A 22,432-nucleotide genomic window follows, 5' to 3' on the forward strand; every position below is an offset into this window, starting at 1 on the left:
TAGTCCAACAGGGACCGAGTTTTATTCGCCACGATAATAAACTAACCTGTGTTAAAATATTTCGACTTATAAAGCGCGAAATTTATCGACTGCCACAGTCAGAAACCAGTTGACGCCCTCAGTCAGCCCTGTCTCAGCCTCGGTTTTACTACCCCACCACCGCGACCACCTCCCACCCCCTCCTCCCTTTTTTTCTTTTCTTTTCTTTTTTTTTTTTTTTTTTTACACACCGGCTTGCAACCACCCTCCCAGTCAGTCACCTCAAGTGCGGCCGAGCGGCTGGAGCGGAGGCAAACAAACACATCCAGAGCATCCGGAGCGACTCTCGTCTATCGTGTTTTGGGCTCAAGTAAAAGAGACCGGGGTGGAAGAGAAGAATGGGACGCCGGTGCTTGGATCAACACTGAGTCCTGCCGGCACACCGAGAGCTCCTCTGACTTTTTCTTTTTCCCCCTCCCAGAGTCACCGTGTTTTCACCGCTGACACAATGGGCTGCTGCAGCGGACGATGCACTCTCATCTTTATTTGCACTTTACAGCTGGTGAGTTGTTCCACACTTCTGCACTTTTTAGCTGTTAGAAGTTGTATTCTACGAGGAAGCCACTGCGTGTTTGACAAAGGAATTAGTTTCCAATACAGTGTCTGTTTTTACATGGGCAGGAGCTCGGCTTCTGTTGGAGGATGCTGAAAACTGATGAGGACATGTTAAATTATTTATTTATTTTTAACTTTAAGTAGGATCCTACTTAAAACAAATCTTCATTCGTCATGTCTACTGAATCCAGTTTATTTAAACATAGTAGTTCTGGGAATAATCGTGGATTTCTAACTTTTGTGTTTTAGTGAAGAAGTGTTGTGTTGACATGAGTTGTTGGTCCAAAGAACTCAACTTCTCTGAGCACCAGAAGCCTTAAGCAGCTGTACAGAGATATGACAGAGCAAATTTATACTAATCACAATATTATAATTGAGTCCCATCTTCCACCTGCACTAACCATCATTCTAACTAACCATCATCTTTGTATTGGTGTTACTTAAGTGTTCATATAGCCACTTAATGTATTTCACATTTGTGTAGTATAGTTCTCATGTAAAACATTGGCTAATATGTCAGTTTGTGAATTTTGAAATTAATTTCTACGAAATGTGTTTCTTGGAAATTCTAACCAGCTGTAATTTGCGAATTTTTAATAACAAGAGGAGGAAAAAGGTTGTTGAGAGATTTTAGTTTCTGATCAGTGGTGTGTGGGCTGTGACATTTTACTGATGATACGTCTCGGATGATGCTTCCTATTGACTCAGAGGCTAGCTTCCCTTTGCCATTATCCCGAGTGAAGTTTACCTGACAGGCTGTGACAGTGTTATTTATGATGGCATTAAAACTCAGCTTGCTCACACCATAAGCTCCCACGTAAATGCCACTTTCAGAAACAAACACAGCTATAAAATCGTCTCAAGACAAAGAGTGTAATGGGAAAGTTGTGATATATTGCACCACACGGAAGGGAATTCAAAATGGAGCATTAAAAACAAAAAGGAAGCAAGTATCAGCTGGTGTCAAACTTTAAAAATCCGGATTTAATAACAAAGCCCACAACTTCTAATTTGTAAAGTCTTTTGGCCCTAAAACCAACATTTTACACCAGTTTTTAGGTTTCTGGCTGCTGGGTTGTCTCGCGGTCATACCTTTTAAATACTGCAAGGCTGCTAAGAGCTCAATCGCTCTTTCAGCTCCTAAATATTTGTTTAAGCTCCTGCTATCTTCCTGCTGCTCAGTGTCTTGCTGTTCTTTTGTGTCTCGGACCTGTTCATCACAGTGTGAAGAACAGGGAACTCAGACTTTTTCTTGATAGTTTGCTTATTAGGCCACAGGGGTCTTTGTGTTGCCTCTTGATTAAAATGTGACTCGCTTCACTGGTGACACAAACAATCGTCTCACACTCGCACGAATACAGTAGGCTATCAGCCCACTTTGAACCACACACCTGTTTTTCCTTCACAGTCCTCGGACCTTCTTGCCTCATTAGAGAGAAGGAGGCTGACCATTTGTTACGAGGTTTATAAAGCTGTCAACTAGCTGCCTAAAAAGTCCCCAAAGACTTCTGGAAACAGCTTTATTTTCCCCTGGCAGTATTTCTGGATGACCTGACACTTCCTGTCTGGAGGAACACACACATACACACATACACACACCTGCACATTGACACGTTTAAACTGCAGCGAGGGGTTGTATTAAACCCTGCCTGACCTTTGAAAAGGTCGTCAGGCAGTGTGTGTGTGTCTACGTATGTGTTCACATGAATATGCATGTGTATGTAGAGCAGCAAGAGGGACCCTCAATCTCCCCTGGCTGAAACCTATGCATTTAAAATGAGCCAGGTTATTCCCAGTCCATTAAAGGGTAAAACTACCATTAACAAAACAACATACTCTGCTCCTCAGATGTAAAAAAAAAAAAAAAAAAAAAAGCCCTTGTGAACCGCTGTGTGCTAATTAGCCTGGCAGAGTGCTTTGATCAAACCTCTTTTGGCATCTCGGCCATCCCCTAATTGAATTGTGGTGCGCTTTCCTCATCAACAGGCCGAGTGCTGGGACTGATCTCTCTGGGACAGAAGGCAACAGATAATGAGCCCGTATTGATCGAAAACGCCTCTGTTCCCTCTTCTCTTTGCAGCCTAACTGTTCCAGACAGTAGTGCTGGATGGTTGTCAGAACCCCGATCAGCTCCAGAGAATAGCGAGCGTTGGCAGGAAGCCCCGTCTGTGTAACGATTTGTTTGTACTCAGAGACACCAGGGAGCTCATTTTGTTATCAACCGGTTGGGTTTTTGAGGTGTTGACCTTAACTTGACCTGGAAGTAAAGCACTTCCATTGGTCAGATACAGGACCCAGTCTAGACATATGAATGTCAGCGACTTGCAATGACGAGGAGGTTGTCCTTAGTAGAGCTGATGGTTATTGTGGCTCAGCGGAGCTTGATGATAGATGAAGGAGGCCTTTTCAGTGGTCATGGTGGTTTTTCAGGAGAGGGCAGACAGGCCAGCACACAAACGCACACACACACAATCACAGTGGGCAAAGGCAATGAACTTAGAAGTGAACATTGACCCTGACATAACTAGTCTGGCTACACTGACAGATGCGTCTCGCAGACACACCCACACAGTCACAGCTGCACATTCTTAACTTTGAGTTATAGGTTATTAGGTCTAGTGGTGGGTAAAGATTAGAGCCTTCGTACGAGTGCAGCTGTGTTTGACCTCTGACGAGACGAGGCAAGCAAAGGAAGAAAATTGAAGCTTTTTAAAAAAATTAATTAATTAATTTTTTAAATTTGATCACATGCAAGGAGAATAAACAATGTCCTTGTTGTCACAGTAGCTGCATAATTTGTGTCTAGGAAGGAAAAAGTCACCCACGGTACAGCGGCACAGGAGAACTGCAAGTTTTACCTCATGTTCACCCTTTAAAGGAGACTACCCACAAGCACCGTGTGAGTGTTTGTGTGTTACATCTTGCATCACACTGCCCACTTTTCCTCTAGTCTTTTGATGACAAAGCTGGAGAATATACTCGGTAGAGAAAGCTTCAGAGAAGAAAAGCGAGTTCAACCAAAGTACTTCCAAGAAAGTTTTTTAGCAGAAAAACAGAGCGCCTCGTCCTGAAGAGTGTTATCTCTAAAGGCGCAACATCATCCCTTGGCAAGCTTCACGTCATCTTCTACATATTACAAAGGATTTAGGTTGTGTTTCTCCCCAGTTTCCTCTGCTAACTCATCTGCTTTATGGAGGCACGAACATTCAAATTTCCTGCTGAATATTCATGATCTCAGACATGCTGGATGCCTCTAACATACTGTCTCTCTCTCCTCACTAATCTGTGTGTGCTAGCGGGCACACAACACATGGAAGGTCTTGGCCTGTAGCTTTGATATTGATGTGTCGCACAGCTATAATTAAGAATAATTACTGCAGCTGGAGCAAATTGTGTGGCAATAAAACACTATATGCTGTCAGACCAGCAAACCAGGGTGTGAGGGTTACTGCTGCTGTGTAATCCTTCCGTGCCTTGCAAATTTACTGGTGGCGTGATGTTTTGAAAGCTGTTTACTACAGAAATATGAGCGCAAGTGCTAGAATATTTTAATTTTCCCAGTTACAGATGCCTCGGACATCTGCTCAGTGGGTTTTGCTAAGTGCATTTGTGTGTAACTTCTTTACAGAGTGCCTGAGTGAACCTGGAGTCGTAGCTGTCTGATCAGTGATAATAAACTGCATTTCTTTGACATTGCCAGGTTGATGGAGGAGATAGGCCGGCAGGAATAAAATGAATGGTCGTAGCTCTTTATCGCTCCACTCCGTTCTCATTGTCTTCACCTCTCTGGTGCTCCTATTATGTTTTATAAAACTTCTCTGGACTGTGATTTATATCACTGTGGGCACAAGCACATTTTTTACTATTTGTTTTGGCTTGCACAGATGGTGGAGGACTAAGGCAGCACCCGTACTTGAATTATCCATGCAAAAACAAAATGTGTTGTCAGTGTATGTTAGACTCCTCGCAAACTCTGTGTATTCACTGAATACCAATAGCAAAATGACTTCTTGGGTCGGTCTGTGTACACTCTCAGTCAGTCATAGTAATCTCATAGTAATCTAAGGAGCTTGGACAGAAAAGTGACTGGACTTATAAGTTTCTCAAAGACGTTGCACCTCTCATGCGATAAGCTTCTTCAGAACTGAAGTCATTGTCATTTTTTCAAGTACTTTACTACAGTATATAGCAAATTTACATCTGCTGTCCCCTGGCAGTTAGATGTTGAAAACAATATAAGTGATCATGCTCTGCCTTAAGCTTAACAGGGAAATGCATCCCTGCCCCCAGTCCACTTCTTGCAAATCTGGTAATGAGCTTGTATAAACTGTTTAAATCTTTAGGGGGTAAATCTTTTTGCCCCTGAGTTTTTCCACTTCTTTGTAAATTCTCTCACATCCACTCCAATGGTTTCAGCAATGTCCCTCCATGAATTTGCTGTCATTTGTGAGTCCTTTTGGTTGATGCAGCATTAATTTTTTTCTTACATTGAGATGATAATTGTTACTCTCTCACTGATAAATTTACAAAATTCAACAAAAAAAGTTTCTAGAAATGCATAAGAGTAATTGACAGTACTGTATAGGCCAGTTTCAACAGTTGCAGGCTTCGTCAGCCCTACATGTAGTTACATTTCTGGGGAGGTGCACATCAGGTTATGCTGTAGGTAATCCAGCAAAGAGCTGACACAGAATCTGAAAGATGCAACTGGATTTTCAGTAGATCAAGTGATTATTCTTATGGAAGGGAATTGGGTAGAAGATGCTAAGGTATGCCAAATACTACTTTGTTTTTGTTCCACCATGCAATACCATCTGGAAGGCATCTGTTTGGCAACTACTTCCATTTTTCAGTATGGCAATGATACCAAACACACCGCTAATGCAGAAAAACACACAATTGAACTCTATCTGTCATGGATTAGCCTCACCAGAGCCAGGAGCTCAGCATTATTGAAGCAGTGTGCAATCATCTTGTTAGGAAGAGAACATCCAACATCCAAAGAACAGCTATGAATGTCCTTCTACAAGATTTCAGAATTGTTCCTGAAGTCTACTTACATAAATTCTATATATTGTCATAGTGTATTTCCATATATGTTTGCATGTGTCCACAAATTGCTGCAATTATTTCCCAGCAAAACATAAAGAAATGAGGAATTGCTAAAGACATTTGTCCAGTACTGTAGCTTTGGATCTGTCCCGATATGTGCTTTGGTCTTAGAAGAATTGCTACTTGTATCATACAGTTTATAGAAGCTGATTAACAGATTTGCAAGAAGTGGACTAGGTGGGGGAGGGTTACAATTTCCTGTTAAATCCTAGAGCAGCACCTATCAGCTAACGGACCAGGGACAACCGATGTAGAATTGTTCTATACTGTAGTTAAGTGTTCTTCCTGTTTTATAAACTAATAAATCAAACTAATCTGGAGTCAGTTGAACACACTATGAGGCCTTAATAATACATTTATTACATTATTATTTTTAAATGTATTTAAAAATAATAATGTAACAGCCTGCCCAACCTATTATAATTGATTAATTCTTTCTGCATTACAAATTGCTCTTCAAACTGCATTAGCTAAATAGAAAAAAGCATTTTTCTAAAAGAACGTTCACATGCAGAAGCCTATTTCCTTTCAAAAATTGCTGTGTGTGAAACGGGGAGCTCAAAGGTCTGACAGTAAATGACTATAGCTCACAGAGCTCCATTAGTTCAGATAATCTCAGAAATGAAGGTCTTAACCTCATCTTATATTGTCTATGGGCCCATATTCTTTTTGTTTTGAAGGTCATGCGGTTCACCGTAATTAGGTACCGTAGGTGTATGTGTGTAAGTGCTGTGCTTGTGCTGTCAAATAGACCCCCAGTGTTCAATGCTGATTGTGGTCTTGACCCAGGTGCTCTGTTGATTGCTATTCCTGAACAACCCTCATCCACAGAAGAGCAGTTTCTGACAGGTCATGCCTGACCTGAGCTGGAAAGTTGATTAAACAACAGCTTACAATGAGACACCAAGACAAGGTGACTCCGTAATAAATTCACAGTCACATCGCTGACTTCTGGAGCTCCAATGTGTCATCATCTCACCTTAGAGCTTAATGTAACCTGGGTACTCGGGGATGGGAAGCACTGCTTGAATCTGTAATGAATGTCTTTAGCATGTATCCTTTGTGGAAAGACAATAAGGCTCTGCGCGATCTTCTTTCCCTCTTTTTGTATCCTCCACCCCTCTACCCACCCTGTTTTCTTTTCTCCCCCTGCTGGGATCGCGGGCAGGTTGGAATATGTTTGCATTATTGATTACCATCTAATTTATCAGTGGGGCAACAGTCACTGGAGATTTGGAAGACATACAGATAGAAAGAGGGAGAGAAGCAGGGAGTCAAAAGAGGGGCGGTTGTGGTAGTTCAACCTCTCACCCTAGACCAATTATGAGCATGACCCTCGAGACCTGAGATCTCTACATTTCACTTTCCCCTTCCCCTCTCTTTCATTTTCTTTCATTCTCCGGCCCTCTTTCTGGTGCGCTGTTACCAGGGAAACCTTTACTTATACAATAAGATGCTGAGGAGCCTGCAGGTAATGAAAGCCAGCTTGTCAAAAGGAAGCTTGGTAATGTATGATGCAAATCTGAGTTAGCATGCTGAGAAGGGAGATGAGTGTTAGTAGACAACCTCTGGGCGTTAGACTGCAACGATGATGGCTCACATCCTTTTGTCAGGGCAGCTGTCACTCTAAAGATAACCTTACTTACATGCAGTATGTATCCTCTAACCGTGCCGCAAAAATGTCTGAAATCCAACATTCGAATCAGTATGACCCACCTGGTTTGTTCACAAACTTTATCTGAGAGCAAGAATCAGCTGATCTCAAGCCAACCGTCAGCCGATGGCTTGTCTGATAGCCTTCAACCGACAAAGCCTAACATATTACAGGGAATATTACTTTAAATTGCCTACCGCTGCTTCTGCAAGCCGCTTTGCAGTCCACCTCAATCTCCTCTTCATGCTGTTGTGTCACCAGTTACTGATGCTTTCTCAGTTTTTTTTTTTTTTAATGGGTCAGTGTTGCGTGTCCCCACATGTGAAGATGAGGAGGTCCCAGTACATAACCATGCTACCAGTGCAGATGGCAATAACAGCCTTCTTTTGAATATAGTAGCCCTGACTGGAGCGGGCATGGTTATGCATTGGTTAGCACTGTTGCCTCATAAGAAGGTCCTGGGTCAAGACCAGACTGAGGCTTTTCTGTGTCTGCAGTGGTTCTCTCTGGGTACTCCGGCTTCCTCATAGTTCCAAAACACCCATGCATGATTCTGAATTGACTGTAGGTGTGAGTTTCTGTGACCCTAACCCTCCAGGGTGTACCTCTCACCCTGTGACAGCTGTCTTAGTCCTCCACCCGCAACCCTGATTCGGACTAAAAAAAAAAGAATGGTCCTGACTGGAATGTGTTTATAATATACCTCTGTCCGTGATGAGATGTTTAACAGATTAAAGCAGCTAGGTGATGACCTTCACCGTCACGATATTGCTCATGGATGTGAGTTTATAATAATATGAGTGTTTGTCAAAAAACCCATCTCCTTTGTCCCTTGTTGCCCTTTTTACAACTATTTGCAATTTTAATGTCTTCAATTTACTAGACCATTAATTATGTTCTTAGAGAGAAAGCCGTGGACTGGGAAAATGTGACCGTGCACATATGCCCATCCATGCAGAGGCTTGTGCCAGTGTGCCTGTGTGTGTGTGTGTTCCACATCAATGATATTGCAATATTAAGCTATAATGGAGATAGAACTAGAACTATTTGCAAGCCCATTTCTCTCTTTCCATTCCAGTGGTTCCAGTGGTGTCATTTGTTATAGTGTGGCATCGAATAAATTGCTTGGGGAGCACCACAGCTGGGATGACTATCTTGACAGATCATACTCAATTGAATGGCTGCAATGCATATTCATCCCACTCAAATTCCCCCCCACAGTTTTTGGCAGCCTGTCCTTGTTTTACAAGCAGCTGATGACTTCACGGATGTTTTTGCTCTAATTGTGTTTTGTGATCAAATGGTCGGACAGCACGGATGCACGCAGCGTAACTTCCTCTACGGTGGATGAAAGATTACGAGTGATGGTATTATGATGAAAAGAGCAACATTACTGACTCAATTATGGAAAGCAGAGCTGGAGGGTGCAAACTGCTGACAGCTGTTTGCTGTTCTTGACTGCATATTTTTGATGAGAATTTCCTCTGTCGCTGCTAAATTGCCTACTTGTTAACTGGGGCGAAACCTAAACAGCTCTTTGTTAAATCTGGGACATGATGAAGCAGAAGAGCGGAGACGATTGGCTGGTTTAAGCTGCTCCCATTCTTAACTTTTTCTACCATCCCATCTATGGTTGATGTGTTTGGGTTTTAATCACCACTTTATTCTTGTAGTGCTTTTCTTCTATCATCTCCCTAGAAGATGTTGTTACTTTATATTTTTTGCACATGAACCTTTTTTTTAACGTGACCTGATATAATTTATTTCTTTTGGAGATGAAGTAAGATTCAGTCTGCTGTCATTTTTTTCAAGAAAAGCACACATACCCACTAAACTTACATTAAACCTCTGGTCTGAGGCTAAACTCATAAGAGCTGCTACATTTACCTGAAAGATGATGCAGTAAAGTCTCGTTTAACCTTCAATAACGTGAGCATTACTGTCCCTGATTAGCTTAAAAATGTTATCTGAAGGAGGAGAAAGAGGAAGAGATATTGAGCAAGACAGCCATTTACCAGAAACGAGAAGGCTTTCTGGTGTCACAGTGTACACATTTGGGTTATTTCTCAGTGTTAATCACCGAGTCAGCTTCATGACGAACATGTGCTAATTCCTCTCAGTGCTGGCCAATTTTTTCCAGGTGTATTATTCCATTCTCTAAGACTGCATGCATTAAAGGTTAACTATAAAAATATTACCTTACTTGTAACTAAAGATTTGCCAAGAACCTTTGGATGGGCTCAGTACATTTCCACCACGGGGACCAAGGTCTTAGTTAAGTTCTGAGGAAATTATTTTTAGGAATGTCCTGAATACTGTTTCTTTAGGCTCTGGGGCTTCAGTAGTAATCACCATGAAATTTCCAAAGATTAGGTAGGTGATTTTAACATTGCAGCTTCACATTCCTGCCCACTTCAAAACCAGAGAAGCCAAGAGAAATAAAGGTATGCAGAAAACTGATCTTCCATGCCTATTGATGATAGTCTCTCACAGTTGTTGCTTTTTCGTTGAGACAGTATGTCTTGTATGTCTGCTGCGCAAACACTGATTTAAATACATTATAGATTGACTGCTGTCTCATCAAAATCATGTTTAACGTCCATCTAAAAGATTTCTGAGAGTGGATGTAATAATTTTTAAGCAAAGTACAGCAAACTCAAAATAAAAGAAGTACAGGGTGAAGAAACTTCGTAGCAGATGGAGAAATGGAAGTGGGACAACTTTTACCCGTAATGAGGTCAGTGGACAGACAGGCTAAGAACTCTGAGTCTCAGCGTGAACGTATGCTATGAAGTAAGCTTGATTCACTTGAACTGATTAAGCTCAATTACCTGAGCTGGTTGTTGCCTCCAGTCCAGAAGATGTTTAAAACCTGATCCTAAAGCAAACACATGAGAGAGCGAGCACAACAACACAGGGCAGAATCCAAAAAGTTTAAAGTGGTTTGTCACAGTTCAGAGAGAGAGTTAGTTCAAAGCGCTGGCTTTTGTCACGTTTCTTTCAGGAGGGGCAGATTTACGTGCTCCCAGTAGCACTGACAGATTAGCATGTTATTAGTAGTAGGAACACTTACGGTTTTACATATTTCATCTTAAATAAGGTTGATTATTTTTTATATACTTGAAATAGCTTCTTCTTCTTCAAAAAAGAGATGCCCCGAGCACCTCTCTTCCCCTCTCTTTAGCACTGCCACTTAAGCAATTGATATTTAAAGGCACTAGCTTCTCTGTGTTTCATTGTGCAGGCCATATTTCAAACAGTGAAGAAGAAAGTGGCTTATGAAGGCACCCTACCTCTTAATCCCTGTCTCAGCTCTGCTAGACTAGGCACGACCAAGGGCTATCTATCTGTCCAACTCTCCATGTGCCCAATCAAAGCCACACACGCATACACACCACCACCACCACACACATACTGAGATTGGCACCATTAGTTACACTGCTACACAAGGACCAGGCAGCCACCAGAGTATAATAACTTTACCCAGGCAAGAGGTGAAAAATTGGATTGTAGAAAGTTTTTGAGAAGTACTTTAGTGCCTGCTGGGAGTCACAGAATAAAAGACAAGTCAGAGCAAAAAAAGAAAAGATATGACAGCCAGCCTCTGATTCATGGTTTGTCCCTGTTACTGTCCTGCTCCTTATTTAGTCTCAGAGTAAAGCATTTTAGTAGTTACCTCTAGTAACAGCAGTTTGGTCGCACTTCATTTAAGCACGGTGTCTTCTTGGAATCACTGAGGTTCATTTGCATATTGACACACAGACCCAAGATGATGTTCGTTTGACTCTAAACCTGGTCTGTTTCGTTTGTTATTCAGGACTGAGTGAACCTGTGAAAAACGTGTTTAAGGATTGTCCTAATCCACATGGAAAGGGTGATTTCCTGTTTCTCTGATCCACCTGTCTCTCAGTTCTTCCAGAAATTCACAAGAAAAAAAAAAAATACATGAAAATGACATTTCGGATAAAATGTGCAGCAGAAAAGTTTTCTAATTTGCTGTCTCGTCCAGACCCCTTAGACTAGTATCCCCTCAGGGGTATTTCAATACCCAAATTGGCAACCCCTTTAACGGGGCCATGCAGGAACTCATATTTCAGTTATTAGGTGTGGAAAAGTCAAAAAATTAGAAGAGACAAGCATGAATCTGGACTAGATTTTTTTAATAGTCTGCCATGCTTTGCGCTGACTTTGTCTCTATTCCCAGTAACTTCCAGCAGGCAGGATAGTGCCAGTTAGAGGGCAAGACACACGTGAAACATTAGTGCCTGTTTGAATATTACATACAAATTGGCCCTGTGAGTCTCATTTTATCTGGCTTGCTCTCACTGAGTCGTGTGTTTTTATGCAAGTAAAATCAACCATTAAAGCCAATGAGATAAGAAAACGGGAGATGGCCGAATAAGTAGGAGTTGTCTTTAATTTACCCCTCATATCTCCTGGCTCGCCTCAGTGTTGTCCTTCAGCCTGACAGTGTGAGTCAGAGTTATACGCTTGAACACAGAGGAGTCTGACTCATGCAGCCTAAAGTCATAAAGAATGGACACACGTACACGCACACACACACCTATCCTGATGACACATCTAGTAACATGTTATTAGAGGACATTTCACTGAGGACAAAAAGAAAGAGAAACACTGATGTGATCTCTGGTATCTGCAGGCTAAGGTGGGAAGCTGTGGAACTGAGAGGGTCAGCAGTCACCTCTATCTTCTAGCTCGGGGTGGAAATCACACCTAACACCTCACCAGAAATCTGCCCTACTTTCTGGATATCTCGAACTCACGGCAACACGGTTTGAGTTAATAATCATAAACAACTGCCAAGACGGCGCGACACATGTTTCGGTCTCTGTCTGAAACCCCGGTTGGATGCGCAGTCAAAGCACGCTGCCTTTCATTCATTTCAGCCACTTATCTTGAGCACACATACGCGTCTTAATTAGCTCTCAAATGATGCAGATCAAACGTTTTTTTCTCCCTCAGACAGGTTCACTCTGATCCCCCACATCACTCTTATGTGTGGCTTGCTTCCTTCTTTCCTTCTGTTGTGGCACATTTAAAAGGTGGCGGTGATTGAAATGTCTTTTGGATTTGATATTCACTAGTTTCATATTGGAGAAAATGGGGTCTATAATGTCGGGCTGTGTTCTTTATTGCTCTGTTTGTGTTTGCTCATGTATGCAGACCTCTAGAGACTGAGTATATTTACCAGCTAAGTGAGAGAAGCAGCAGCACTGAGGTCTGTGTTCCTAATTTGGTATTGCATGGCCATGTAATTGACAGCTTTAAATAGATATTAAAAAGCAGAGAAGAGAGAGAACTCAGAATGGACAGTAGTAGAAGTGTGAGGAGTGCTTGTTGCATCCTGCTGCCGTACCCATCCCATAATTGGCAGTTATTTATAGTGGGAGGAGTGGTATGTGTGGCCAACATGCTTCTCCACATATACACACCCAAAACCAAAATGCACACTAAGAGTTTCCGTCACCCAAGAGGGAGTCATTTGTGCTTGCGAGAGGTCAGTGGGAGGCTTTTACGGGCCGTTATGTAGCCGGCTCAATATTCCTGGAAGAGCATTGGTATCTTTTGATCAAATTCCACCCCACTCTCCAGTAACCCACTCCCTTTGAATTGTGGGCTAATTGTGCTATATAGCTTTTGTGTAAGTGTGTGTGTGTTTGGGGGTGGGCAAAGGCCTTTCTATCCTTGATTGATTGTTGTCATCTTGGTGTATTATTGAGTTAGCAGCTTGCGTGATAGGGCAACTGCAGCTTCTCAGAGGAGAGGACACATACCAACGCGCACACACCCACACATGCCTCATGCCTATATGATCTTTAATTCAATGACTGGTGGAAATAATTCAGGGAAAAGGTCTATGGCTGTGTGTAATAAATACATCATGGGATCTGAATTATGTTTGTTGGATGGATGGTTTTTATGCTTATTAACTAGACTTCTGTCCCAAGCCGCGACAGCAGTCCATGTCAGATAACATATGTGCTGAGGACAGTGTGTGTGTGTGTGTGTGTGTGTGTGTGTGTGTGTGTGTGTATTTTTACATTAGTAAGCAATATTAAAAAAAAAAATCAGTGTCAGGATAAGAATTATTAGGAAACAGTTTAGCATTTTGGCTGGCGCCACATTGCAAAATGGATGTCACGGACAACAGATGGCCATGCGGTAAAGCACACTCTGCTTTCTTGTCTATTTCACTCTAAATGAAACTGTATTTTACATCATGAACATCACATTGCGCTAAATAAGGCAAGAGACTGAAAGCTTTAATGCGTGTTTACTGAGGTTATAAATTACATCAGCAGTGAGGTATTTTTTCCATGGACTTCTATATAATCAGACTTCCTTCTGAATCCAAAGGAGTTGACCTCTGTTACTCATTAGAAAAAAATGCAGCGTTAAGGCAATTTCTGTTTGGTGCTGCTTCTGAAACCCAAATGTAACATCCATCTTCTATACGTAAAAGATAAGTACACCAGTTCAGTTCTAAGGTTTTAGTATTAGGACACAATAAAAAAAAAATCAACCGGTCTTAAAATCAGGTAAATACAGCGTCAGATGAACAATAAAACCTGACAAACAATTTAACAAAACCTAAACCACAACGCAGAAGCAGTGGGTGAAAAACTTCTCGCTGATTCCTGAGGAATTAAGAGGGTAAGTAGCAGCCAGATGCTGCTATTTAAATGCACTTGATTCAGTGATCATCAGCAAGCCCGAGCGTCTCTATAGAAGCAGAAGTTTTGAGATTTTGCTTGTTTGGAGCATTCGACTGTCTGTTAACATGATACCAAGGAGAAAAGACATCAGTAATGATCTTAGAGATGCAATTGCTGCTGCCCGTCAATCTAGGAAGCGTTAACAGGCCATTTCCAGACAATTTCAAGTCCATCATTTTACAGAGGGAAAGGAGTGTGTATGTCAGCAAATTCACCCAAAGATCAGAGTGTGCAACACTGCACGCTGTGCGACCCAACAGCAACAATTCTGACTCTACAGACCTCAGTTAGCATGTGAAATGTTGACGGTTATGACAGTATAATTAGAAAAATACTGACCAAATATGCTTTGTTTAGAAGGAGAAAGCCTCTTGTCTCTAAAGAGAATATGGCTTAGGTTTACAAAGTTTAATGTGAACAAACAACAAAACATTTGAAACAATGTCCTTTGGATAGTCAAAACCAAAGTGGAGATGTTTGCCATAATACGCATCACCACATCTGGAAAAGCAAACAGCACATCAGGATTCAGGCTTGTTTGGCAGCCACAGTCATTGAGTTGATCATGAACTCTTCTGTTTACCATTTGTTTGACAGCTAAAGCAGCAGGATAATTATGCAAACCAAAGGGTTTGCAAATCTACAACAGACTGGCTGTAAAAGAAAAGATTTAAGGTGTTGCAATGGCCACATTCAAAGTCCAGACCTCAACTTGACTGAAGTGCTGTAGGAGCTTAAGAGAGCTGTGCAGAAATAAATGCCTGCAAACCTGAACTGAAGCCACGTTTTAAAGAATTGTGGGCCAATATTCATCCACAGCGACGTGAGAGACTGATAAAGTCATACAGGAACAGCAGCTTATTGCTACTAAAGGTGGTTCGCCAAGCTGCTGAATCATAGGGTGTACTTTTTCCTCACTGCTTCTGCATTTTGCGTAGCTTAAAAAATGACACACAGCCATTTATCATGTGTTGTTGTTCATCTTATGTCTAATTTAAACCTGGTTTTGTTGTGTTTTTATTTTACGTTGTTATGCATAAAACCTTAGAACTGAAAGATGGTAGACTTGACTGCAGTCTGTGTTCTCTAAACCGACAGACACGCTAAGTTTTAATGAAGAAAATATCTAAAATTACCTCGTGACTTTTCCTCATTCTTTTAGCCTTTTCAGAAATTGTGCCAAGCACACGCAGATAAGACCCCGGGGCTATTTTCACTTATCTAGCCAAAGAGAATAAAAGCTGGTTAATAGAATTTGATCTCTTTTTTTTTTCTTCCACCAGGATTAGCGCACAACATTTTGGGGGAGCTGTATCATCTGTTCTTCCCGTTATTTCTTTTCTTCTCCACCCCACCCACATTTCACTCCCCCACTTAGATAATTATTTTGAGATCAAGGGTGCTCGGGGAGTTCGGAGTAACATATAACTAGATGAAAAATATGAGAAGTCAATTTGTTCTTATTTCAGATTTTCTTGCAACAGTAATAAAGCTCAGTTTTAACCTCAGGGAGAATCCTGGCAAAAAAAATATAGCGCAAGTAACCGAGAGCAGAACAAATATAAAGTGAATACTGGATAAACAGACCAAAGCAAAAAGTTTTGCAATCTTAACTTCCTCTCAACTGAAAGGACAAGAGAAATGGGAGAAAAAGAAAAAAAAACGTATAACAAAATGTCAGGCTTTCCCTGTGGAGCTGAGGAAGGCTGACAGGGAGATGGGATATACCTCACACCACCATACAATGGGCTAATATACAGGGTATCATTAGGCAGGAAAGGAGTGCAAGATACTTCAAAGTGCAGCTCCTTCAATACTCCTGCATGTGATTGGCTGCAGGACTTTGTGTTCATCGGCCTGGAGCACAAGCCTGGATAACTAGAGCTGATATCCATCCTGCCACATGAGAAGTACAGCGCATTAATTCATTTAACCATTACACAATCAATTATGGATTTAAAAAAGCTGCTTTTTAGAAAGTCATCTGTATCAACTTCAAGAGCCTGTTTTAAAAAGCTCCTTTAAAACCACAAACAGTACATGTTTGCTTGTCTTCCATTAAGTTTATTATTAAAATTTAAAATTTATTATTGATCGGCCTGAGGTATCGCATTAAAATCATTGATCAGGCTTAAAACTGGGTCTCTTTCATGTTTGATTGTAGCCAGTGTGATGCAGGAGTAGCACTTGATTCTTATTAACCTTCTCTTATGTCTTCACAAAATAGGGAGGGATTAATTCAGATATTTATCCAGACGTGCATATAAAAGTCATAGCTGAATTATAACTCCAATAATGGGGTCTGGGTCAAGCCGGCAAACACTTCAAACAAATTAACTGCAGCCTATAGCTGCATCTAATTTTTGCTGAAGTCCTCATGCATCAGTTTTATTTAGCTCTCTAACCGTGACCCAGAGCTGGCCAGAAGATCTATGACTCCTGATTTTATTCATTCCCTCCAGGCTTTCTCAATTCTGGGGATAGACAGAAGTTATCAGGAGAGTTGGGGGGGCTCAGTCGTCTTGCATTAGCATATGTTGTTTGTGATTTTTTTTTCCCCCTTTATCCTTTCCCATCTCTCTGAGTTTATACCATGTATTTCAAATTCAAATTCAAATTTTATTTGTCACACACACACAACCATAAGCAGTATGACATGGGGGTGAAATGCTTGTAGCTGTACAATACCCGACCATTAAATGACAGAAAAAAAGTTTTACAATATTTACAATTTACAGTTTACTACAGAATTTACAAATTAACTTAGGAATTTACAGTAAAGAATGTGCAAATAGCAGAAGAGATTATAAAGATTATAAAGATTATAAATTATAGGAATTATAGGATTATAGGAAATGTGTGGTGGTGCGTGTGTGAGAGTCCAGTCTTATAGTGACGTGTGTGGGAGAGTCCAGTCCTACACCTGGTTCAGGGCCCGAATAGCCTGGGGGAAGAAGCTCCTCCTCATTCTCTCTGTTTTGGCCTTAAGGGAGCGGAAGCGCTTCCCAGACCTCAACAGTGAGAAGAGTCCATTGTTGGGATGGGAGAGGTCCATCATAATCTTCCTAGCTTTGGACTTACACCGCTTGGTGTAGATGGACAGCAGGTCAGGGAGCTCTGATTGAATAATGCGTTCGGCTGAGCGCACCACTCTTTGCAGATCTCGTCTGTCTTGCTTGGTGCTGTTCCCAAACCAGGTGCAGATGTTTGCCGTCAGGACGCTCTCGATGGTGCAGGAGTAGAAGTTCTTGAGCACCTTCAGTGGCAGATGGAAGTCTCTAAGTCTTCTGAGGAAGAAGACTTAGAGACTTAGACCCCAGCATTTGCCCGATCTGTCTCAGTTTTCCAGCCATCTTTTCTTGTCTGTTGTCTTATTTTCATGTGCATGAAAAGTGCAGTTCGTGGGGATGTTCGTTGACTTTGGCATGGTAAGGCTTGATGCAGTTCACTCACCTTTTGTCACTTCACACCCTGCCTGTGGACTTATTCCCCTCGTTCATTTTTAATTATCACTCAGTGTTTGATCTTCTCCCTCCCCTCCCTGTCACAATGTCTCATTGAGTTTCTAGTAACATTTCCATTACATCAAGGAGCGCAGCCACCGTGGTGTATGGAGTGTGGTGTGTGTGTGTGCTTGATGGGTTCTTCCTATCTTTGAGGCAGCAACAAGATTTCTCCCTCTCTCATCCATCTTCAAGCGCTTGGCTGTAAATGACATGTCAGCACCCAACGAAACACATCATTGGTTGAGACACACACACACACACACACACACACACACACACACACACACACACACACACACACACACACACACACACACACACACACACATTGGGAATGGAGTGGAATTGGATTGGCAATGGAATTTTAATTAAGCGGTTTGCACCCTCTCCCTGTATTTTCCAGCAAATGGCATGCTAATTGCGTTGATGCAAATAGGGCCTGCTACTCTTGAAAGTTCAGCTTGCTTTGTTTTGTGTGTTTTTTTTTTTTTTTTCATGTCACAAAATACTGCACAGAAAGATTGGAGCTACAAAGAAAGGTGAAAGAGACTGATGTCCTCTTCAAACAAAAAAGAAGAAATAAAGCAAAAACCAAAGACATCATACTAGAACAAATCTTTATTTAAACGTAACTAGCCTTAAAACATTATTGATGCAGGACTAAGAATGATTACTGTACTGGGAAAACTGTGGAATTTCTCTTCTTTTTTTAAAAATTGTAGATGGTTTTACTTTTCTTGTGCATGTGAATATTCGTTGTTGTTTGTAAGCACATACCGTAAGCTCACTGCAGTGGTATTATTAAGGAAGGCCCACACCTCCCATAAAGATCCCAGAGCATTCTCTTTCCTGGCAGGCATTGGCAGAAAGGTTGGAAATAGTGATCTAGTCCATGGCTCAGCAGGGGCTGAATCAATAAATCTGTCATTGTTTATTTTATAAAACTTCTGCCCCCCCACCACCACCACCCCACCCTGGGTGCTTCCATCGTTTGAGGCTAAACTCTCAAGCTGTTCATGTCAAGTGGCTCAGTGTCTCCTTTGAGGGAGACACATGTTGTCTTCAATAAACCAAGAGCAGCACAGGCTTGTAGTGTTTATCTTGATTCTTTATTATTATTAATTATTGCCCGTTGGTGTTTTCCAGATTTAAGTAATCAGGTTTCATTTCTTGCAGTTCCCTGCAGCCTCGAGAAAGACGGTTTTCTTCCATTGCATGTTAACCTGACTTTCTTCTTCTTCTTCTTCTTCTTCTTCTCACCCTTTAGGTGTTGGCTTTAGAAAGACAGATCTTTGACTTCCTTGGTTACCAGTGGGCCCCCATCCTCGCCAACTTCTTCCACATCATCATCGTTATCCTCGGCCTCTTTGGCACTATCCAGTACCGGCCACGCTACATTGTAGTGGTGAGTGCACATAAATAAATCACATTTGTCTTGCAGTTCAGTTGAAACTCTGTACAGTCTCTCACATAATCCTATTTTTTGTGGGGGTTTTGCATCACTTTGCGTCTGCTCTCTGTCTGTGCATGTACCATACCTCGGACATGTTGTTGCTTTTCAGTTGTGCTGCACTCTTTTGTGCATTGTGCGACACCCTTAAATCACTCTAATCCCTTGGTAATTAGGCCTAATTAAAGGGGGTGGGATCTTGAGGGGGTGGTGGGCCACTAAGGAGCTCATCAGATTTATACACGGCTTCAAGTTTGGGGACAGAGAAGGTCGTTCTTTAAAGCGCAGTGGAATGCATATGCAGCTTGTTCATTACTTTGCCAGAAAGCACCACTACAAGGCTTTATAAATGCACTTTTACGCACGTCGGTTTTTATTTGACAACGTAACGTTCATCTAAGGCATTAAAAGCCTGTTCTGAGCAGCATTAGTGGAAGCACAGATGGCGATGTTAATGACAGGAAAAGACTGGAGGAGTGTGCAACAGATACAGAGAACAGAATAAATAAAGAGAGGCAGGGGAGGATAGATTGAAGCCACGCAGGATAAAATGAAGACACAGAGGAAGCAGGAATTGAAGGGAGGGGAGGAAGGAGGAAAAGTTTCAGCCATTGTCTATTGTCAGATGGAAAATGGAAGAGTGCAAGCTAAGGGGTTCCAAGATCTAACACGAACATTTTTACAGGGGCGCTGATTTGCCCTTTACTCTTTCGCTGACATTTTAAATACACAGTTCATCATGAGTCAGAGGATTTGACAATCTTCACTGTGATGAGTCTGTCAGTGAATACCGCTCAGTAGCACTCTATAGCTGTCAACAGTTGGCTGTCTAAGCGTACAATTTTAGAAGTGGTTTAGTTTTGAGCTTCACTCAGCTCTTAAAAACCTGCAGCCCCCTTAGGGCTCAGATAGACTTGCTGAACTTACTGGCATCATGAAGAAAAAAAAGAGGTCTTCCATATAGATTTGTGTGTGTATAGTGTCTGCATGTGTATAGAGCTATGTAGGTTTGAAAGCCCAGTGGCCACAACCTTTTCTTTGTTTACTAACAGTTTTTTATTCCCCTCCAGTACACGGTATGGGCCGCGATCTGGGTAGCCTGGAACGTCTTCATCATCTGTTTTTACCTGGAAGTAGGAGGCCTGTCCAAGGTGAGAATGTCAAAATTCCAGCCTAGCTGTTTTCTCAGGATCTTCCTTCATGTGTCTTCGTCCCATTGAAGCGTTACTGTTTGTGCCTGAGATAAATGTTTGTTATGTATGTGCACATGCAGGTGGATGGAAACATTCCCACTTTTTTAAATTAATTATTAAAAAATGTGACTTGTAAGATGTACCCCTAATACTTTCTGAGTACTAAATAAAAGAGTAACATAGTAGCCAAACCTGGTCAGTGAGCCAGCTAGCAACGAAATTATGAGAGAGAAAGGGCCGGGAATATACATTCAAAATGCGAGTGATGGTGTTGTTTGAAATCCATTGTAGCACTGATGATAAACCAAAAATAAAAATCACAAGTTAACTTGCCAGATATATTTATATAACTGACCCATAGAATATGGGTAAAACGCCCATGCGCAGTGCCTTTGTTTTCATATGCACATGGCAGAAAAAAAGCATGGCGGCGACAGAGAATGTGAAGGGCAAAAGCGGATCGTTGAATGAAACAGATGAACCACAATTGGTTTGTAAAAATGGTGCCAACTTCAGTAGTGTGGAACTGGTTTCGTTTTCATCCGTCAGATACCCACCAAAGGACAGTTTTTGGTAGAACATGCAAGCGGGCTGAAAAACCTGGGGCTGCACAGCGTCAACGCATTAGCACCGTCCAGTAGGGCTGTTCGATATAACGATATATATTGGATGACGATATAAAAACGTCTATCGTTTCATTTTACGCTATCGTTTGTTTCGTGGTGTCGCAAAATAAACTGTTTACGGCAATATTTTTTCATCGTTTTGATGGCCACTGTAGTGGTTATATTAATTTCTTAAAGTTCTCTCTTTCTCTTATATTTTATATAACCACACTACAGACGGACAAGCGCCTGTTTTTATGCGTTGTCGTTAGCAACAACAACGGTAACACCATTGCGTGTCCGCTTGTTTATGTTCCACATAAACCTTTCACAATAAAGCTCAAGATCCTGTTGAGACTTTTCAAAATAAACTAAATCACATGAAAGAGCAGATTATTTACGGATGAGAAGTAAAAAAGAGCCGCCAGGTGCTAAAAAATAAACCTTCGACTCAAACATTAGAACAGGCTTTTCCCCGCAGCACGCTGTGTAATAAATACTCACAAAGAAAACGGCGGCCGCTACAACTTAAGTCTAGAAATGTATAGTTTCATGCATCTGTTAAAACACTCGACTCCAGCTACATGACGCGCAGCTGGAAACACTTCTCGCAAGTCGAGCTGCCCGAGATTCACAGAATTTACAGAAAATGTTACAATTTTGTGATTTATATCGTTATCGGACGATAGAATTCTTATATCGGGATATGAGATTTTGGTCATATCGCACAGCCCTACCATCCAGCCCCACGCACGGGCCGATCCGCGTTAACTGGCTAACGGAGATTTGCTGCGTTAACGCGCTTATGGCGTTAACGTCATTTTAATGAGATTAACGCTGACAGAACTAGTTTTAATACGACTTTGGCAAGCTACGAAGCTGCAACTCTTGATGGATTGTTGGAGCATTACGGCTACCGTAGTCAGGAGCCTGGTGGATTAATACGTACTGTGCTTCAACATAATATTACCGTATTGTGTGTGTTTAACCTCCGTTAAGTTTTGTGGATATTATACATGGTTATGCAGAGGGTATGTCGGCCAATTTCCACTGGAAATGCCTTTTGGTTAAACTGTCAGCAAGGAATTTGCTTTTGCACTGTTAAATTTTTATATAGCTTTAATGCACATAAAAAACAGCTGCTTGTTTAAGTGAAAATACAAGAGTTTCTGCACAATGAGCTATAATGTGTACATATGCCTCACTTTAGTTATGTTACCAGATGCAGACCTGGACGTCTTGAATCCTTGCTTTCTTTCCTTTGCTTTTGTTTAAGGCCATTAAAATTTTTTGCATTTCTTTTTTGTTGACGCTTTTGTTCTGCAGGTGTTCAGTTTGAGTTGTTCAGTCTGGTACAATCTGTGTTGATATGATGAGCAGAGAGTGGGTTAAATCCTGTAAGGGTAACTGTCAGGTTCTGGTAGGTGTGTTCTCTAACCATGTTGGAAGGCATTTGTTTTCAAAAACCACACTTAGATAAGGTTTAAAATCTTATTTTTGTTATTCCACTCGAGGACAGAGGGTGAAATCTCTGTGAAAGGCTAGCTAATTAAATTTTTAGTGTTTTCAAATTTGAGGTTT

At 41.4% G+C, this 22,432-nt stretch overlaps 1 protein-coding gene across 2 annotated transcripts in view; it reads left to right on the plus strand.

Moving 5' to 3' along the window:
- The first annotated feature begins 200 nt into the window (after nt 1-200).
- The window catches only part of nkain4 (sodium/potassium transporting ATPase interacting 4), a 52,971-nt gene continuing 30,739 nt past the window's right edge, over nt 201-22,432 (plus strand). Inside the window, exons 1-3 of one of the 2 annotated variants that reach the window (XM_086276143.1) lie at nt 201-541; nt 18,871-19,008; nt 20,124-20,204. In XM_086276143.1, coding sequence (XP_086132269.1) covers nt 488-541; nt 18,871-19,008; nt 20,124-20,204 — 273 coding nt within the window. In that variant the 5' untranslated portion in view covers nt 201-487. The remainder of the gene's footprint in view (nt 542-18,870; nt 19,009-20,123; nt 20,205-22,432) is intronic. The other variant, XM_086276142.1, reaches the window with a different exon arrangement.

This window comes from Aulonocara sp. 'chitande type north' Nkhata Bay, linkage group LG20 (genome assembly GCF_057382095.1).
Source record: "Aulonocara sp. 'chitande type north' Nkhata Bay isolate Kocher_YH1m ecotype deep benthic linkage group LG20, A_spYH_male_GT1.1, whole genome shotgun sequence".
NCBI classification, from domain to species: Eukaryota; Metazoa; Chordata; class Actinopteri; order Cichliformes; family Cichlidae; genus Aulonocara; species Aulonocara sp. 'chitande type north' Nkhata Bay.